The 22,239-nt window shown below is 39.3% G+C and overlaps 1 protein-coding gene across 1 annotated transcript in view; it reads left to right on the top strand.

Annotated features, from left to right (window-relative positions):
- The window catches only part of LOC306993245 (A disintegrin and metalloproteinase with thrombospondin motifs 20), a 118,376-nt gene that overhangs the window by 27,740 nt on the left and 68,397 nt on the right, over window positions 1–22,239 (top strand). Inside the window, exons 8-10 of the mRNA XM_079602911.1 lie at window positions 528–633; window positions 4,774–4,920; window positions 21,348–21,489. Coding sequence (XP_079459037.1) covers window positions 528–633; window positions 4,774–4,920; window positions 21,348–21,489 — 395 coding nt within the window. The remainder of the gene's footprint in view (window positions 1–527; window positions 634–4,773; window positions 4,921–21,347; window positions 21,490–22,239) is intronic.

Raw genomic sequence — 22,239 nt, forward strand, 5'->3', positions numbered from 1 at the left:
AACGATGTCGTGTAAGTTAATGACTGATGATCTTTGCAATGGAAGTGAGTCAATCAGAACTAACTTTATCTGGACAATAACTTTATTCTAGATCTGCTGTAAACACTCTCTGTTACTGTAATCTCTGTTACTGTAATCTCTGTTACTGTAATCTCTGTTACTGTAATCTCTGTTACTGTAATCTCCTGTGATCACTGTAAAGCTGCTGTGGAACTCTATATGTTAAAAGCGCTGTATAAATGAAGGAGACTCGACTTGACTAATGTTATGCTTTTCTGTGTGCGTGTGTGTGCGTGTGTGTGTGTGTGCGTGCCTGCGTGCGTGCGTGTGTGTGTGTCTCTGTGTGTGTGTGCGTGCGTGCGTGCGTGCGTGCGTGTGTGTGTGTGCGTGCGTGCGTGCGTGCGTGCGTGTGTGTGTGTGTGTGTGTGTGTGTGTGCGTGCGTGCGTGCGTGCGTGTGTGTGTGTGTGTGTGTGTGCGTGCGCGTGTGCGTGCGCGTGTGCGTGTGTGTGTGTGTGTAATCCTGAAGGTTTGGCGGAGCTGGGGACGATGTGTGACCCGCACCGGAGCTGCTCCATCAGCGAGGAGAACGGCCTGAGCTCTTCCTTCACCATCGCTCACGAGCTGGGACACGTGTAAGCTTCTCTCAAACCAACACGATCCCATGAAAGTGCATATCTATACCACGGATGTTATTTCTCGTGCCATTTATACGCCAAAAATAGTTTCCATGTGCATACTTCGTGTTTCATTTCTCTCAAACACACTCACAGACGCACATCACAAACACACATCTCAGACACAAGCTCCTCTCAAACACACTCACAGACACACACCTCAGACACAAGCTCCTCTCAAACACACTCACAGACACACATCTCAGACACACACCTCAGACACAAGCTCCTCTCAAACACACTCACACATCTCAGAGAACACAGGTGCAGAACGCAGTAAAGACCCGACGCTTTCATTACAGAGAGACTGACAGACGCTCTTTATACATGATGTTCTTTCTCAGTGTTTCTGTCTCGTTTTCCAGCACACATATCTAAACGTTCTTAAATCAAGACACATTTACTGGAGAAGAAGCAAAATGCCTGAAGATATTAAGACTTGCGTTCTGAAGAATGCATTAAAATGAAGTGAGTTTGTGCTTAAAACAAGAGCAAATATCTGCCAGTGAAGTCAGAAGAATAATCGTTTCTCTTTGAACAAAGTTTCTTTTTTTTTGACTCCAGCATGCAGATATTAGTTCTTGTTTTCACTCACTTCATTTTAATGCATTTTTCAGTAAACAAGTCTTAATATTTTCAGTCGTTGTTCTTCTCCAGTAAATGTTTGTGCTGGGAAACGAGACAGAAACACTGAGGAAGAACATGGTTTAATGCATTAATGAGGAGACCGGTGTCATGTTCCTGATGTTACGTGAGCTCAGAACACGGCCTCCTCATGAAGGACTGTTTCTCTCTGTATAAATGAATCCAGTGTGGATCCGTGTGTGTGTAAGAATGATCGTCATGCGGAGGGAATTCCATGCAGTGGGACGTCGAGGTCAAGCCGCCTTACAAAATCACTTTTCCATAAGCAAACGCCCAAAGGAAGCCGTTCACAGCACAATACAGCAACATGTTCAATCTGCCCTCCAGATGAAACTCGTGCGCGAGGAAGATTTCTCAAAGATGCCAATAAAACAGTTTATTGCAGTACGTTTTTGATTATTATTGCAGTCAGTTTTTCTAAAAAAAACATTTTCATGATTTATCACAACTTTTTATCTTCTGTCAAATCAACTTCGATAACTAGTGTGTGAAGATAACATACTATTTTGAGTTTCTGTTTATTAAACCATTCTTCTTCGTTGTATTAACTCAAAATTTTAAGGAAACAAGGTAACTTGCTTTTTTAAGTTAAACCAAAACATTTTTTTTTACAGTGTACTTCAAACTTTCACGTTTAATTCGATGTGTTTCTCTTAGAAGGGAAGATTCTATAGAACCGTACAGGGTTCCGTCAGACTATAGAATCTTTAAATAATTATTTTGGTTTTATTACATTTTTTATTATTTAAATTCAATTTTAGTAATTAAACAGCTCGTAAACAAGCTTTATCACTAGAAGAAGAAAAAAACATTAAATATGAAAGTAGTATTCAGACTTTTAAGAAATTGTTCTCCTTACATAGAACCTTAGAACCATAGAATTGAATAAAGAACCCTAGAGTTCTACATAGAACCTTTTTGATATCTAGGGTTCTTACAAATTGAATCAAGAACCCTAGAGTTAACTCTTTTTTTCTTTTTTCCTCTAATTGTGTTCTTGTCATTTTTGTAATAATTGTAAAAATTTACTTGAAAATGTTCCTTCACATTTTTTTTTTCAGTGATGATGTTCTTCCTCAGTGTTTCTGTCTTGTTTTCCAGCACAAATATCTCAACATTGTTCAATCAAGATACATTTACTGGAGAAAAAAAGAGATAGTTTATGCTTTAAACCTTAAAACAAGAACAATATCTGCTAATCGACCCTGCAGAGAGCTTGATTGACAGGTGATCTAACCAATCATACTTCGCCATCCGCCATTTTGTCGGACACAGCAGTAAGGAGAGTTAGTAGATTAACATGGGAGGATTTGAGCTTGAGAAGCGGAGTGTACTGACGTCTTTCCGCGGTTAAAACAACATTCCTTCTGATGTTCATTCATGTTTATTTGATGCTATAAATGAAGGAAGAGATGATCGGTTCACGAGCGGCTTTAACTGAGGCGACACAGCGATCTGTCACACACATTAAAGAGCCACAAAACGGTATTGTTTACATTTCTTTAAAAAAAATGACCAAATTTGAAAGGTGAGACTTTGTTTAATATGTTTAATATCAAAAGTAACCGAAACGTAAGCTGGTCTGTGTCTGTGAGTGTGTGTCAGTGTCTCTCTTCTCCGCGATGTGTTTTTCACTGCGCGAGAACATGTGTGTGTGTGTGAGAGCAGCGTAGCGTTATTTTGTCGGACATAGCGACAGTAACTAAGGGGGGCGGGTCTTTGCGAACGGACTCCATTGGCAGATATTTGTTCTCACTTCATTTTGATCAATATTTCAGACTCATAGTTCTTCTCCAGTAAATGTGTCTTGATGTAAGAGTGTTTAGATGTTTGTGCTGGACAACGAGACAGAAACACTGAGGAAGATCATCATGTTTGTCGTCTGCTGGTGTCCTATGGCGAAGTGTGACTCCGGTCCGGGGATCGGCGTATAAACGACACGGACAGACACAGTTTCCGAGCGAGTCGAACTCTTTTGATCATCAGCACAGATGTTCTTGAAATGAAACCGATTCGGACAGAATATAACTTATGAAATGTGTGTGAGGAGCTTATGAAGTGTGAAGGATCTGCGTACACACAGCTGTTTCTGGACTCTGACATCACTGCATTTCTATTCCGGACGTCAGATTCGTCTCAATACAGCTTTTACTTCACGAACTTATTTTTACTTTCTGCCATAAAAAGAGCTTTTGTTTTTTTGTTGTCAGTCACACACATCACGGCACTAACAGAAATACCACAGTATGAATATAGTTTTTCGGATATAAGCATTTTAGAAGATTTTTGCTTACACTTTATTTCGATAGTCCACTTTAGACATTGATTCTACTAAGTAACTTTTCATCTACATGTCAACTAACTCTCATTAGTGTATTATAGACTGTAGTAGACTCTCAGTTAGGGTTAGGTTAGGGTTCAGGTTAGGAGAATAAGTTGACTTGTAGTTGCAAAGTTCCTTATAGTCAGTAGAATGTCTAAAGTTGAGTATGGTCTAAAGTTCGTCCTCAGTATTTTCGTTTTGTTTTCCAGCACAAATATTGAAACATTCTTAAATAAAGACACATTTACTGGAGAAAAATCACAATTGCTGACGATATTAAGTCTTGTTTAATGAAAAATGCATCAAAATTAAGTGAGTTTGTTCTTAAAGGATAATTCCGGTATTTAACACCTTGAGTCTATATTGTAGTTTGTTTTGGATGAACAAGAGTGGTGGACATCATTTTTTTGACAATGGTTCCTCTCTCGAGTTTTTGACTATAATAGAATTGGCCATGGACCCATTTAACATTGGAGTCAATGGGCATGTCCGAAAATGTCATTAAAACAGCCAATAATGTTCGTTTACAAAACTGTTAAACTCACCGAGTGGTTAGTGGTGTTCGTTGATGATTATAAACAATATATCGTCGCAATATATGATTCCAATCCGTTTATTTTGCTATAGTGGAACTATTTTTTCAACAATGGGATTTTACAAAATGACGAATAAAACACGACAGAAACTGTATTTTGCAACACTTTTTGTTTCTGGAACATCAACGAACACCACTAATCACTCGGTGAGTTTAACAGTTTTGTAAACGAACATTATTGGCTGTTTTAATGACATTTTCGGACATGCCCATTGACTCCAATGTTAAATGGGTCCATGGCCAATTCTATTATAGTCAAAAACTCGAGAGAGGAACCATTGTCAAAAAAATGTTGTCCACCACTCTTGTTCATCCAAAACAAACTACAATATAGACTCAAGGTGTTAAATACCGGAATTATCCTTTAAAACAAGAACAAATATCTGCCAATGGAGTCTAAAAAATAAGCTTAGTTCAAATTTAAGACCCCATTGGTAAATATTTGTTCTTGTTTTAAGTGCAAACTCAATTCGTGTGTGTGTGTGTGTGTGTGTGTGTGTGTGTGTGTGTGTGTGTGTGTGTGTGTGTGTCGTAGGTTCAACATGCCTCATGACGACAGTCCGAAGTGCCGAGAGAACGGAGTCAAGCACCAGTTCCACGTCATGGCCCCGGTCCTGAACTACAACACCAGCCCCTGGTCCTGGTCCAGATGCAGCCGCAAACACGTCACAGATTTCCTCGAGTGAGTCTCATCTCTGCATTTATATCACTGAGATCCCAGTCTCATCTCTGCATTTATATCACTGAGATCCCAGTCTCATCTCTGCATTTATATCACTGAGATCCCAGTCTCATCTCTGCATTTATATCACTGAGATCCCAGTCTCTTCTCTGCATTTATATCAGTGAGATCCCAGTCTCATCTCTGCATTTATATCACTGAGATCCCAGTCTCATCTCTGCATTTATATCACTGAGATCCCAGTCTCATCTCTGCATTTATATCACTGAGATCCCAGTCTCATCTCTGCATTTATATCACTGAGATCCCAGTCTCATCTCTGCATTTATATCAGTGAGATCCCAGTCTCATCTCTGCATTTATATCACTGAGATCCCAGTCTCATCTCTGCATTTATATCACTGAGATCCCAGTCTCTTCTCTGCATTTATATCACTGAGATCCCAGTCTCTTCTCTGCATTTATATCAGTGAGATCCCAGTCTCATCTCTGCATTTATATCACTGAGATCCCAGTCTCATCTCTGCATTTATATCAGTGAGATCCCAGTCTCATCTCTGCATTTATATCAGTGAGATCCCAGTCTCATCTCTGCATTTATATCAGTGAGATCCCAGTCTCATCTCTGCATTTATATCAGTGAGATCCCAGTCTCATCTCTGCATTTATATCACTGAGATCCCAGTCTCATCTCTGCATTTATATCACTGAGATCCCAGTCTCATCTCTGCATTTATATCAGTGAGATCCCAGTCTCTTCTCTGCATTTATATCACTGAGATCCCAGTCTCATCTCTGCATTTATATCAGTGAGATCCCAGTCTCATCTCTGCATTTATATCACTGAGATCCCAGTCTCATCTCTGCATTTATATCAGTGAGATCCCAGTCTCATCTCTGCATTTATATCACTGAGATCCCAGTCTCATCTCTGCATTTATATCAGTGAGATCCCAGTCTCTTCTCTGCATTTATATCACTGAGATCCCAGTCTCATCTCTGCATTTATATCAGTGAGATCCCAGTCTCATCTCTGCATTTATATCACTGAGATCCCAGTCTCATCTCTGCATTTATATCACTGAGATCCCAGTCTCATCTCTGCATTTATATCACTGAGATCCCAGTCTCATCTCTGCATTTATATCACTGAGATCCCAGTCTCATCTCTGCATTTATATCACTGAGATCCCAGTCTCTTCTCTGCATTTATATCACTGAGATCCCAGTCTCATCTCTGCATTTATATCAGTGAGATCCCAGTCTCATCTCTGCATTTATATCACTGAGATCCCAGTCTCATCTCTGCATTTATATCACTGAGATCCCAGTCTCTTCTCTGCATTTATATCACTGAGATCCCAGTCTCTTCTCTGCATTTATATCACTGAGATCCCAGTCTCTTCTCTGCATTTATATCACTGAGATCCCAGTCTCATCTCTGCATTTATATCACTGAGATCCCAGTCTCATCTCTGCATTTATATCACTGAGATCCCAGTCTCATCTCTGCATTTATATCAGTGAGATCCCAGTCTCATCTCTGCATTTATATCACTGAGATCCCAGTCTCATCTCTGCATTTATATCACTGAGATCCCAGTCTCATCTCTGCATTTATATCACTGAGATCCCAGTCTCATCTCTGCATTTATATCAGTGAGATCCCAGTCTCATCTCTGCATTTATATCACTGAGATCCCAGTCTCTTCTCTGCATTTATATCAGTGAGATCCCAGTCTCATCTCTGCATTTATATCACTGAGATCCCAGTCTCATCTCTGCATTTATATCACTGAGATCCCAGTCTCATCTCTGCATTTATATCACTGAGATCCCAGTCTCATCTCTGCATTTATATCACTGAGATCCCAGTCTCATCTCTGCATTTATATCACTGAGATCCCAGTCTCATCTCTGCATTTATATCAGTGAGATCCCAGTCTCTTCTCTGCATTTATATCACTGAGATCCCAGTCTCATCTCTGCATTTATATCAGTGAGATCCCAGTCTCATCTCTGCATTTATATCACTGAGATCCCAGTCTCTTCTCTGCATTTATATCAGTGAGATCCCAGTCTCATCTCTGCATTTATATCACTGAGATCCCAGTCTCATCTCTGCATTTATATCACTGAGATCCCAGTCTCATCTCTGCATTTATATCACTGAGATCCCAGTCTCATCTCTGCATTTATATCACTGAGATCCCAGTCTCATCTCTGCATTTATATCACTGAGATCCCAGTCTCATCTCTGCATTTATATCAGTGAGATCCCAGTCTCTTCTCTGCATTTATATCACTGAGATCCCAGTCTCATCTCTGCATTTATATCAGTGAGATCCCAGTCTCATCTCTGCATTTATATCACTGAGATCCCAGTCTCTTCTCTGCATTTATATCAGTGAGATCCCAGTCTCATCTCTGCATTTATATCACTGAGATCCCAGTCTCTTCTCTGCATTTATATCAGTGAGATCCCAGTCTCATCTCTGCATTTATATCACTGAGATCCCAGTCTCATCTCTGCATTTATATCACTGAGATCCCAGTCTCATCTCTGCATTTATATCACTGAGATCCCAGTCTCTTCTCTGCATTTATATCACTGAGATCCCAGTCTCATCTCTGCATTTATATCAGTGAGATCCCAGTCTCATCTCTGCATTTATATCACTGAGATCCCAGTCTCATCTCTGCATTTATATCAGTGAGATCCCAGTCTCTTCTCTGCATTTATATCACTGAGATCCCAGTCTCTTCTCTGCATTTATATCAGTGAGATCCCAGTCTCATCTCTGCATTTATATCACTGAGATCCCAGTCTCATCTCTGCATTTATATCACTGAGATCCCAGTCTCATCTCTGCATTTATATCACTGAGATCCCAGTCTCTTCTCTGCATTTATATCACTGAGATCCCAGTCTCTTCTCTGCATTTATATCAGTGAGATCCCAGTCTCATCTCTGCATTTATATCACTGAGATCCCAGTCTCATCTCTGCATTTATATCAGTGAGATCCCAGTCTCATCTCTGCATTTATATCAGTGAGATCCCAGTCTCATCTCTGCATTTATATCACTGAGATCCCAGTCTCATCTCTGCATTTATATCACTGAGATCCCAGTCTCATCTCTGCATTTATATCAGTGAGATCCCAGTCTCTTCTCTGCATTTATATCACTGAGATCCCAGTCTCATCTCTGCATTTATATCACTGAGATCCCAGTCTCTTCTCTGCATTTATATCAGTGAGATCCCAGTCTCATCTCTGCATTTATATCACTGAGATCCCAGTCTCATCTCTGCATTTATATCACTGAGATCCCAGTCTCATCTCTGCATTTATATCACTGAGATCCCAGTCTCTTCTCTGCATTTATATCACTGAGATCCCAGTCTCATCTCTGCATTTATATCAGTGAGATCCCAGTCTCATCTCTGCATTTATATCACTGAGATCCCAGTCTCATCTCTGCATTTATATCACTGAGATCCCAGTCTCTTCTCTGCATTTATATCAGTGAGATCCCAGTCTCATCTCTGCATTTATATCACTGAGATCCCAGTCTCTTCTCTGCATTTATATCAGTGAGATCCCAGTCTCATCTCTGCATTTATATCACTGAGATCCCAGTCTCATCTCTGCATTTATATCAGTGAGATCCCAGTCTCATCTCTGCATTTATATCACTGAGATCCCAGTCTCATCTCTGCATTTATATCACTGAGATCCCAGTCTCTTCTCTGCATTTATATCACTGAGATCCCAGTCTCTTCTCTGCATTTATATCAGTGAGATCCCAGTCTCATCTCTGCATTTATATCACTGAGATCCCAGTCTCATCTCTGCATTTATATCAGTGAGATCCCAGTCTCATCTCTGCATTTATATCACTGAGATCCCAGTCTCATCTCTGCATTTATATCAGTGAGATCCCAGTCTCATCTCTGCATTTATATCAGTGAGATCCCAGTCTCATCTCTGCATTTATATCACTGAGATCCCAGTCTCATCTCTGCATTTATATCAGTGAGATCCCAGTCTCATCTCTGCATTTATATCACTGAGATCCCAGTCTCATCTCTGCATTTATATCACTGAGATCCCAGTCTCTTCTCTGCATTTATATCACTGAGATCCCAGTCTCATCTCTGCATTTATATCACTGAGATCCCAGTCTCATCTCTGCATTTATATCAGTGAGATCCCAGTCTCATCTCTGCATTTATATCACTGAGATCCCAGTCTCATCTCTGCATTTATATCACTGAGATCCCAGTCTCATCTCTGCATTTATATCAGTGAGATCCCAGTCTCATCTCTGCATTTATATCAGTGAGATCCCAGTCTCATCTCTGCATTTATATCACTGAGATCCCAGTCTCATCTCTGCATTTATATCACTGAGATCCCAGTCTCATCTCTGCATTTATATCACTGAGATCCCAGTCTCATCTCTGCATTTATATCACTGAGATCCCAGTCTCATCTCTGCATTTATATCAGTGAGATCCCAGTCTCATCTCTGCATTTATATCACTGAGATCCCAGTCTCTTCTCTGCATTTATATCACTGAGATCCCAGTCTCATCTCTGCATTTATATCACTGAGATCCCAGTCTCTTCTCTGCATTTATATCACTGAGATCCCAGTCTCTTCTCTGCATTTATATCACTGAGATCCCAGTCTCTTCTCTGCATTTATATCACTGAGATCCCAGTCTCATCTCTGCATTTATATCACTGAGATCCCAGTCTCTTCTCTGCATTTATATCACTGAGATCCCAGTCTCTTCTCTGCATTTATATCACTGAGATCCCAGTCTCATCTCTGCATTTATATCACTGAGATCCCAGTCTCATCTCTGCATTTATATCAGTGAGATCCCAGTCTCATCTCTGCATTTATATCACTGAGATCCCAGTCTCATCTCTGCATTTATATCAGTGAGATCCCAGTCTCATCTCTGCATTTATATCAGTGAGATCCCAGTCTCATCTCTGCATTTATATCACTGAGATCCCAGTCTCATCTCTGCATTTATATCACTGAGATCCCAGTCTCATCTCTGCATTTATATCACTGAGATCCCAGTCTCATCTCTGCATTTATATCAGTGAGATCCCAGTCTCATCTCTGCATTTATATCACTGAGATCCCAGTCTCATCTCTGCATTTATATCACTGAGATCCCAGTCTCATCTCTGCATTTATATCACTGAGATCCCAGTCTCATCTCTGCATTTATATCAGTGAGATCCCAGTCTCATCTCTGCATTTATATCACTGAGATCCCAGTCTCTTCTCTGCATTTATATCACTGAGATCCCAGTCTCATCTCTGCATTTATATCACTGAGATCCCAGTCTCTTCTCTGCATTTATATCACTGAGATCCCAGTCTCTTCTCTGCATTTATATCACTGAGATCCCAGTCTCATCTCTGCATTTATATCACTGAGATCCCAGTCTCATCTCTGCATTTATATCAGTGAGATCCCAGTCTCATCTCTGCATTTATATCAGTGAGATCCCAGTCTCATCTCTGCATTTATATCAGTGAGATCCCAGTCTCATCTCTGCATTTATATCACTGAGATCCCAGTCTCTTCTCTGCATTTATATCACTGAGATCCCAGTCTCATCTCTGCATTTATATCACTGAGATCCCAGTCTCTTCTCTGCATTTATATCACTGAGATCCCAGTCTCTTCTCTGCATTTATATCACTGAGATCCCAGTCTCATCTCTGCATTTATATCACTGAGATCCCAGTCTCATCTCTGCATTTATATCACTGAGATCCCAGTCTCATCTCTGCATTTATATCACTGAGATCCCAGTCTCATCTCTGCATTTATATCACTGAGATCCCAGTCTCATCTCTGCATTTATATCAGTGAGATCCCAGTCTCTTCTCTGCATTTATATCACTGAGATCCCAGTCTCATCTCTGCATTTATATCAGTGAGATCCCAGTCTCTTCTCTGCATTTATATCAGTGAGATCCCAGTCTCTTCTCTGCATTTATATCAGTGAGATCCCAGTCTCATCTCTGCATTTATATCACTGAGATCCCAGTCTCATCTCTGCATTTATATCACTGAGATCCCAGTCTCATCTCTGCATTTATATCACTGAGATCCCAGTCTCATCTCTGCATTTATATCACTGAGATCCCAGTCTCTTCTCTGCATTTATATCACTGAGATCCCAGTCTCATCTCTGCATTTATATCAGTGAGATCCCAGTCTCATCTCTGCATTTATATCACTGAGATCCCATCCCAGTCTCATCTCTGCATTTATATCACTGAGATCCCAGTCTCATCTCTGCATTTATATCACTGAGATCCCAGTCTCATCTCTGCATTTATATCAGTGAGATCCCAGTCTCATCTCTGCATTTATATCACTGAGATCCCAGTCTCTTCTCTGCATTTATATCACTGAGATTCCAGTCTCATCTCTGCATTTATATCACTGAGATCCCAGTCTCTTCTCTGCATTTATATCACTGAGATCCCAGTCTCTTCTCTGCATTTATATCACTGAGATCCCAGTCTCATCTCTGCATTTATATCACTGAGATCCCAGTCTCATCTCTGCATTTATATCACTGAGATCCCAGTCTCTTCTCTGCATTTATATCACTGAGATTCCAGTCTCATCTCTGCATTTATATCACTGAGATCCCAGTCTCTTCTCTGCATTTATATCACTGAGATCCCAGTCTCATCTCTGCATTTATATCACTGAGATCCCAGTCTCATCTCTGCATTTATATCACTGAGATCCCAGTCTCATCTCTGCATTTATATCAGTGAGATCCCAGTCTCATCTCTGCATTTATATCACTGAGATCCCAGTCTCATCTCTGCATTTATATCACTGAGATCCCAGTCTCATCTCTGCATTTATATCAGTGAGATCCCAGTCTCATCTCTGCATTTATATCACTGAGATCCCAGTCTCTTCTCTGCATTTATATCACTGAGATCCCAGTCTCATCTCTGCATTTATATCAGTGAGATCCCAGTCTCATCTCTGCATTTATATCAGTGAGATCCCAGTCTCATCTCTGCATTTATATCACTGAGATCCCAGTCTCATCTCTGCATTTATATCACTGAGATCCCAGTCTCATCTCTGCATTTATATCACTGAGATCCCAGTCTCATCTCTGCATTTATATCACTGAGATCCCAGTCTCATCTCTGCATTTATATCACTGAGATCCCAGTCTCATCTCTGCATTTATATCACTGAGATCCCAGTCTCATCTCTGCATTTATATCAGTGAGATCCCAGTCTCATCTCTGCATTTATATCACTGAGATCCCATCCCAGTCTCATCTCTGCATTTATATCACTGAGATCCCAGTCTCATCTCTGCATTTATATCACTGAGATCCCATCCCAGTCTCATCTCTGCATTTATATCACTGAGATCCCATCCCAGTCTCATCTCTGCATTTATATCACTGAGATCCCAGTCTCATCTCTGCATTTATATCAGTGAGATCCCAGTCTCATCTCTGCATTTATATCACTGAGATCCCAGTCTCATCTCTGCATTTATATCACTGAGATCCCAGTCTCATCTCTGCATTTATATCACTGAGATCCCAGTCTCATCTCTGCATTTATATCAGTGAGATCCCAGTCTCATCTCTGCATTTATATCAGTGAGATCCCAGTCTCATCTCTGCATTTATATCACTGAGATCCCAGTCTCTTCTCTGCATTTATATCACTGAGATCCCAGTCTCATCTCTGCATTTATATCAGTGAGATCCCAGTCTCATCTCTGCATTTATATCAGTGAGATCCCAGTCTCATCTCTGCATTTATATCACTGAGATCCCAGTCTCATCTCTGCATTTATATCACTGAGATCCCAGTCTCATCTCTGCATTTATATCACTGAGATCCCAGTCTCATCTCTGCATTTATATCACTGAGATCCCAGTCTCATCTCTGCATTTATATCACTGAGATCCCAGTCTCATCTCTGCATTTATATCACTGAGATCCCAGTCTCATCTCTGCATTTATATCAGTGAGATCCCAGTCTCATCTCTGCATTTATATCACTGAGATCCCATCCCAGTCTCATCTCTGCATTTATATCACTGAGATCCCAGTCTCATCTCTGCATTTATATCACTGAGATCCATCCCAGTCTCATCTCTGCATTTATATCACTGAGATCCCATCCCAGTCTCATCTCTGCATTTATATCACTGAGATCCCAGTCTCATCTCTGCATTTATATCAGTGAGATCCCAGTCTCATCTCTGCATTTATATCACTGAGATCCCAGTCTCATCTCTGCATTTATATCACTGAGATCCCAGTCTCATCTCTGCATTTATATCAGTGAGATCCCAGTCTCATCTCTGCATTTATATCAGTGAGATCCCAGTCTCATCTCTGCATTTATATCACTGAGATCCCAGTCTCATCTCTGCATTTATATCAGTGAGATCCCAGTCTCATCTCTGCATTTATATCACTGAGATCCCAGTCTCATCTCTGCATTTATATCACTGAGATCCCAGTCTCATCTCTGCATTTATATCACTGAGATCCCAGTCTCTTCTCTGCATTTATATCACTGAGATCCCAGTCTCTTCTCTGCATTTATATCACTGAGATCCCAGTCTCTTCTCTGCATTTATATCACTGAGATCCCAGTCTCATCTCTGCATTTATATCACTGAGATCCCAGTCTCTTCTCTGCATTTATATCACTGAGATCCCAGTCTCTTCTCTGCATTTATATCACTGAGATCCCAGTCTCATCTCTGCATTTATATCACTGAGATCCCAGTCTCATCTCTGCATTTATATCACTGAGATCCCAGTCTCATCTCTGCATTTATATCACTGAGATCCCAGTCTCATCTCTGCATTTATATCACTGAGATCCCAGTCTCATCTCTGCATTTATATCAGTGAGATCCCAGTCTCATCTCTGCATTTATATCAGTGAGATCCCAGTCTCATCTCTGCATTTATATCAGTGAGATCCCAGTCTCATCTCTGCATTTATATCACTGAGATCCCAGTCTCATCTCTGCATTTATATCACTGAGATCCCAGTCTCATCTCTGCATTTATATCACTGAGATCCCAGTCTCATCTCTGCATTTATATCACTGAGATCCCAGTCTCATCTCTGCATTTATATCAGTGAGATCCCAGTCTCATCTCTGCATTTATATCACTGAGATCCCAGTCTCATCTCTGCATTTATATCACTGAGATCCCAGTCTCATCTCTGCATTTATATCACTGAGATCCCAGTCTCATCTCTGCATTTATATCACTGAGATCCCAGTCTCATCTCTGCATTTATATCACTGAGATCCCAGTCTCTTCTCTGCATTTATATCACTGAGATCCCAGTCTCTTCTCTGCATTTATATCAGTGAGATCCCAGTCTCTTCTCTGCATTTATATCACTGAGATCCCAGTCTCATCTCTGCATTTATATCACTGAGATCCCAGTCTCATCTCTGCATTTATATCACTGAGATCCCAGTCTCTTCTCTGCATTTATATCAGTGAGATCCCAGTCTCATCTCTGCATTTATATCAGTGAGATCCCAGTCTCTTCTCTGCATTTATATCACTGAGATCCCAGTCTCATCTCTGCATTTATATCACTGAGATCCCAGTCTCATCTCTGCATTTATATCAGTGAGATCCCAGTCTCATCTCTGCATTTATATCACTGAGATCCCAGTCTCATCTCTGCATTTATATCACTGAGATCCCAGTCTCATCTCTGCATTTATATCACTGAGATCCCAGTCTCTTCTCTGCATTTATATCACTGAGATCCCAGTCTCATCTCTGCATTTATATCAGTGAGATCCCAGTCTCTTCTCTGCATTTATATCACTGAGATCCCAGTCTCATCTCTGCATTTATATCACTGAGATCCCAGTCTCATCTCTGCATTTATATCAGTGAGATCCCAGTCTCATCTCTGCATTTATATCACTGAGATCCCAGTCTCATCTCTGCATTTATATCACTGAGATCCCAGTCTCATCTCTGCATTTATATCACTGAGATCCCAGTCTCATCTCTGCATTTATATCACTGAGATCCCAGTCTCATCTCTGCATTTATATCACTGAGATCCCAGTCTCATCTCTGCATTTATATCACTGAGATCCCAGTCTCATCTCTGCATTTATATCACTGAGATCCCAGTCTCATCTCTGCATTTATATCAGTGAGATCCCAGTCTCATCTCTGCATTTATATCAGTGAGATCCCAGTCTCATCTCTGCATTTATATCAGTGAGATCCCAGTCTCATCTCTGCATTTATATCACTGAGATCCCAGTCTCATCTCTGCATTTATATCACTGAGATCCCAGTCTCACAGTTTTACTGGAAGTGCATTCCTTTAAAAGTCTTAAAGTTTGCATCGGTCATACATTAGTCACACATTTCTTATTGTCCAGCCACGTATAAAAGGCCATACTGTACATTCATTAAGGGTTAATAACAGTTCTTTTCTCTATCAATGTATGGGACTCCACATGTAATCCTCGTGCATTTTATTTCCTTAATCTAATCACTATCATGTTTCTAAGATTCTATGAATATAAGAAAATGCAAACATATAGAACATATTAAGTTTCTTCCACAAACGTCATTTGGTTCAAATGTGGTTTTGGTTGGAGATGGTTTTCAGATGATAATAGTTGCTTATTTTAGTATTATTTATATACTATAGTAGTGTTTATTAATAGGTTTAGTGATGATCATTTTAGTTTATGATTTAGTAATTTGGTTAGGAGCTTTTTTTGTAAAAATTTTGTCATTTTTTTTAAATTTCAGTTAAAGTTTTTGTAATTTTGTTGTGTTTTGGTAATTTTATTAGTTTTTTTTATGTAGTTTGTATTATATTTTAGTTTTAGCTTATTTAATTTTAGTTATATTTGCCAGTTTTCATTTTAATTTTAGTTAAAGTTTTTGTAATTTTGTTGTGTTTTGGTAATTTTATTAGTTTTTTATGTAGTTTGTATTATATTTTAGTTTTAGCTCATTTCATTTTAGTTATTTTTTGCCAGTTTTAATTTTAGTTAAAGTTTTTGTAATTTTGTTGTGTTTTGGTAATTGTATTAGTTTTTTTATGTAGTTTGTATTATATTTTAGTTTTAGCTTATTTAATTTTAGTTATATTTGCCAGTTTTCATTTTAATTTTAGTTAAAGTTTTTGTAATTTTGTTGTGTTTTGGTAATTTTATTAGTTTTTTATGTAGTTTGTATTATATTTTAGTTTTAGCTTATTTAATTTTAGTTATATTTGCCAGTTTTCATTTTAATTTCAGTTAAAGTTTTGTAATTTTGTTGTGTTTTGGTCATTTTTATTAGTTTATTTTATATGTCTATATAGTTTTTATTACATTTAAATTCTAGTTTATTTAATTCTAGTTATTTTAGTAATTCAACTTAAACGAATCAAAAATTCAATTCAATTCACATTTATTTGTAAAGTGCTTTTCACACACACATTATTTCAAAGCAGCTTTACAGAAAATGCACGAGTCCACATTATAATTTAGAGTCAGAGGAAACGGTCTAAGTTATGTATTTCAGAAATGCACAGTTAGCGAAAAACAATGTAATAGTTTAATTCAGAAACAATGAGCTCATTGAAGTAATGAATTTATTAACAAATGATTATGACATTTAGAAATATGTAGGAAAATGAAAAATGTTGCCTTGTCATCTACCTGAAATTATGTTTATTTTTTTATTTCAAGTAATGATTTTTCATGGCTTTAGTTAGCGATAATTACTCTGGTTTGGAGTTGATTGGAGATTAGCTGGTTTAGGTGAGTCTGATCAGATGGGCAGCATTAGACCACACTGGTTAAGCTTTATCTGGTTAAGCTTGTCCCAGAACACAGCCGTTTCCCAGCAGGCCGCCATCGGTGTAAGTGTCTGAGTGCTAATATCAGATGTCAGGGTTGTGTTTTTAAAGTTAAAATGACCTTTGAGCAAATCCTCAACAGGTCACGCTCTTTAGAGCTCAGAATGGCTCTTCTCGTCTCACTCTCGTCTGAGTCTGTCTGCTTTCTCTCGAGGTGCCGGACAAACAGGCCTTCAGTGGCCGGCGTTCTTGGCCCTCGGCAACCGTAACCCGGGGCAACGGCTCATTGAGGCCGCTTCCCTTTCAGACAGGAAGTGTCAGATATAATTAGATTTTCCCGAGACTCGACGCTTTGATCTTCTCGCCGCTCCAGTGACTCTGTCGGTGAGACGCCTGTTGATCAGGGTTAGGATCATGGATGACCAGCGTACGGGCTCTTGTTTTCCAGAACAAATATCTAAACATTCATAAATCAAGATACATTTACTGGAGAAGAAGCAAAATGAGGTCAGAAACATAAACTTATTTCGAAAGGGAAAACTCTACTGGCAGATATTTTTTCTTGTTTTAAGCACAAACTCACTTCATTTTGATCAATATTTCAGACTTACATCTTCAGTCGTTGTTCTTCTCCAGTAAATGTTTCATTATGTAAGAATGTTTAGATGTTTGTCCTGGAAAACAAGAAGAAAGTGTGAAGTCAAAATTACTTTCACTGCATTTATTTAGTCAACATTTGCTTTTATTTGCAAAATTATTTTTCACTTTCTTAATACACAGTCCTGGTCATGTTGGGATTGATTGATTGGTGCACATTATTATTAATAAAAAGTTTTTTTTATAGCTAATAATTAATTAAATTATAACATGTCAATTTAATATATGAATAATAAAAAAATGTGTTTCTTAGTTTAACTTTAGAGAATCGTGAACTTGCGAATGTGTTGTTAAATTATCAAAATTTGAACCTTAAGTAAATGCTTTTACTAATAGTCAAAAGTAATTAAAAGCATGTTTAGACTACATTAGTAGATCAAATCGTATTTGTTCCTCAATCACTCAGAAACGCATCAGTAAAATGGTTCATGAACATGTTTATGTTGACTTTAAGACAGTCAGGTTTCCTGGATTTCTTCTGTAGAGGACAATTTTTGCTCTTTCACAGCTTATCCGAGTTCAATATCATTGAGAAGATATTGAGATTTCTTCTTATTTGGGTCTTTTTCTCAGGAGAAACATCTGAGACTTCTGCAAAAGTCTCTGTTTGCTGGATATATGAGCTATATATGAGAAAATATATTGATCAAAAACAGTGTTCTTGACAGAGATGCATTTATGAGAGGAAAGCATATATTCTCCCGGCGATGTGAAAGTCATCCAGAGCCGCAGAAACCTCACGTGCATCTGTGTTTTGACTGTCCATTCAATATTTAAGAGCTCTTCAAGACGCAACACTCTCCTGTGAGGAGATTAAACACACACACACACACACACACACACTCACCGAAACACTGCATGCACACACACTTATACAAGACCGTTACACTGGAAAACTCCATTGGCAGATATTTGTTCTTGTTTTAAGCACAAACTCACTTCATTTTAATGCATTTTTCAGAAAACAAGACTTAATGTTATCTTCAGTCATTGTTCTTCTCCAGTAAATGTGTCTTGATTTAAGAACGTTGAGATATTTGTGCTGGAAAGCAAGACAGAAACACTGAGGAAGAACATCATGTTTTTTCAGTGTAGTATTTATCATCATATGGCAATGGTTTGTCAAGCTACAGCTGCATTGTAAAGCACATTATGTTGCTCAAGTGCTGCTTTTTCTAATCGTTTAATGACTTCTCAGAATCCCAAGGCAGTTTAGGTTAGCGTGTTTGATTATTAACTCTGTTCACTCGGCTGTTAAGTTACTATACAACAAAACAGTGGAGAATTTTGTCATGCAATAATCGATTTGTCACTGGAAAAGCTGTGATTTTTAAATCAAAAACAAACTATTTACTGAAATGTGCAGTTGAGTTAGTAATGTAAAAGCTAGGGTTTTTTGCACACTCTAAATCCTGTTATTTTCCACGGCATGACCTACAATAGCGCCAACTCGAGACGCTTCTCTTACATTAAAGCTCAATTAGCTCAGGCGCTCATTGAGCCTTTTAGAAGCAGCTGTTGAATGTCTGAGAAATGAGGAACGTCTCGTTCTGTTCTCGCTCTGTTCAAGGACGAATCAACCATTACCAGCTTGATTCTCATGCTAAAACTCACTATATATCAAGTCCCTCTGGATCTGCACCAAAACGTCACTTTACTAATGAAAATGAGGCCGGTTGACCCGTCGGTAACTGTTCCTCGCTCAGACACGGTTTACAGTCTCATAGAAGTTAAATGCGTTTATGAAGTGGTGAAAATATATGGATATTATTTTTAAGTGGGCTAGAATGACGTTTGGACATTGAAAGGTCTTTAATCTGTCAACTGAACTGAGAAAACTAGTGTCAGATGGTACTAATACAAGGGTACTGAATGACTACTGCATTTATGTACCATGATATTTACTTGTTTCTCCAAGGTACCGTGGTACATGTCCAAAAAACCTTCAGTAATAATAACTGTGAGTCATTTTCCTTAATAAACTCACTTTACCAACCCGCCCAAATGATCTCCAGGTGTGGACCTCTTGTCTGTGCCAGAAGGGCGCAGCCTGACCTGAACTCAAAGAAACCTGCGCACTGATCAACCACAACATTTGATGAGCCCAAACGTTCTTATGGCACTTTTTCAAGAAAGTAACATGTTTTTTTTGCAACGCAGTTCTTTGGAGTTACCACAATAAATACAATTTCTAAAGGGATAAATCCGCTAAAAATCATTTACTCACACTTATGTTGAATTTCTATTTGTCTGTGGAACACAAAAAGAAGATATTTTTTGTTTTTTTGTCTATATCTAAAATCTTTTGGACCCCCTAACATTCTTTAAAATATCTTCTTTTGCATTCACAACTATCGTTTTTGAGTGAACAGTCTTTTAAACTCTAGTGTTAGGATGCAAATTGCTCAGTATTCATTGTTTGCAGTTCTAATCATGTGAAAGAGCCTGAATTCACACACTCACTTGAGCGTAGCTGAGAGATACTTAGAGATCTGATGGTCTCAGTTTACTGTAATCTTATCGCGCTTTAAGAGCTTTGCACTAACATACTCCTGTGAAAGGTTTTTGTCAGCTTCAGTCGTGCTGATTTTATGAACAAACTCATAACTGGTGATGACGAGGTGCGGAGAGACGAGAGCATACGCTGCTTCTCTGCGCTGTCATCGTAACTCTGATGGATAAATGAGTCCCACAAAAGGACACATGCCCCTCGAGTAGTGTTCGTTTGTCCTCTCATAAACACAAAGGTTTCTTGTAGGTTGTTCGGAGGGTGGGCGAGGTAATGAGAGGACAGAATCAACTGACACAGGTGTTTAGTCTCAAAGCCAAGGACAAATTGAACCAGCAACCTCAAGAACTCACATAATTGCATCACACGGCTATTCTGAGCTTCAGTTTCCGTTCTCCCTTGCAGAAAGGTGAGCATGCGGAAGGCAAACGGAGAAAGGACTTTGTCAAGAGGTTTGTTTTGTTCCCTCTCTGGTGCCGACGTCTGAAAGAGCCATTCAGAGATGTTAAGCCCAACAATTCAATGAGCTTCAATGTACAGCTGCTCTTTTGTAGCTCTTTTATGTGTTTCAAAGGAAGGGTGTGGTGGGACATATATGTCATGACGTAGCCGGAGCTGAAGGCGTGTTGGACTGATGTGCTGAAATGTTGGTTTTGGCACCGTTGTGTTGATTCTTGGAGACCCACCATTGTTAGAGAACACCGTCTTTTCCCCCATTGAAATGCGGCCTTTGTGTTGTCTAACTAAGTCCATTCAATCAGTTATCAGCAGGTAACAAAGCAGACCACCCAGCGCTGCCATCCTCTTACACTTGGCCTTCAGATGCCTGGTGAAATCAGAAAGACTGCATTCATATTATCCATTGACAACTGATGCAAAACAACAACAAATCCCAGCAAGCAATAGCCGTCATTTCACCGTTTAGGTTAACTATAGACCCGGTACAGTCCGGCTATGAGTAACCAACTTCTAGCAAAAATAATATGTTGTAATTTTTGCCAAAATACCCTGCGCGATGTATGATATTCCATCATGTAAGCAAGTCAACAGTGATTACAAGGTGTTTGGTTTTATGTCTTTGACATGGTATATGCATTGATGACTAGTCTATTCTTGGGCTATGATTAGACGTCTATAAAATTTTCACTGACAGCCTAAATTTTGCCTTGGTTTAGTCTAGACGTCAGTGCTGTGTTTGGACGGCTATTAGACATCTTTTAAACGCAAAATTGCTTGCTAGGATACTTTATGATAGTACTTACCAAAGTCTTCTGAGGGCAGAAACCAGGATGAAAAAAGCTATCACCTGATTAAATGTGTTGATATCTGTCTGTTTTTTCTTCTCAGCACTGGTTATGGTGAATGTCTCCTGGACGAGCCCTCAGGCCGGACGTATAACCTTCCCAACCAGCTGCCAGGTCAACTCTACAACGCCAACCGGCAGTGTGAACTCATCTTCGGCCCCGGCTACCAAGTCTGTCCGTTCATGGTACGACATCTAAATATACTTCGACAATGGATTCCAAATGTACTGTATCAGTGACACCTTAACTTAGTGACCACCCTGTTAGCAAGAGATCCTGAAACAGTGTTCCTTTGTGCATTGGTCTGTCACCCTTTTATGGAGGCTGTTTAGTCATTTAACGACCAGGGAGACTGTTTTTAGGGAACCCAACTCCTCTTAAATTGTCCCATTGTTCATCATTTCTTCTGGTCATTGGGTTCTTGTAGTCTCAAAGCTCATTTAACTAACCATCTGAATCCATTGTACATACTAGTGACTCAACTGTATTTAGCTTTGCATCCATGTCAAAGAAACTTACAGGTACTTGGGATGGGTTAGATTTAATAATATTCAAGTCATTATTCCTTCCCATTATTTCTTCCCTAGTCATTGGATTCTTGTAGTCTCACAGCTGAATTAACTAACCAACCATCTGAATCCATACTAGTGACCCAACTGTATTTAGGTTTCTACCTGAGTAAAGGGAAGTCTAAGATACTTGAGAAGGGTTAGTGTAACAATGTTCAAGTTCAGGGAAGAAAGAGGCGGGAACTGGTAAAAGTTCAACGTACAACTTTAATCACAAAATAAACAAACAACAAAACGAAAGTAAAACGGCAGCCCCTCACGGACGTCTGCCGCATATAAACATAATAAAACACAACATAGACGTCCCAGGCCTGGTCCTCTCTAGTCCTTTACTGTCGTCACTCCTCCTTTTATCCTTACTGAGCT

Source organism: Phoxinus phoxinus (assembly GCF_949152265.1).
Source record: "Phoxinus phoxinus genome assembly, chromosome: 25".
Lineage (NCBI taxonomy): Eukaryota > Metazoa > Chordata > Actinopteri > Cypriniformes > Leuciscidae > Phoxinus > Phoxinus phoxinus.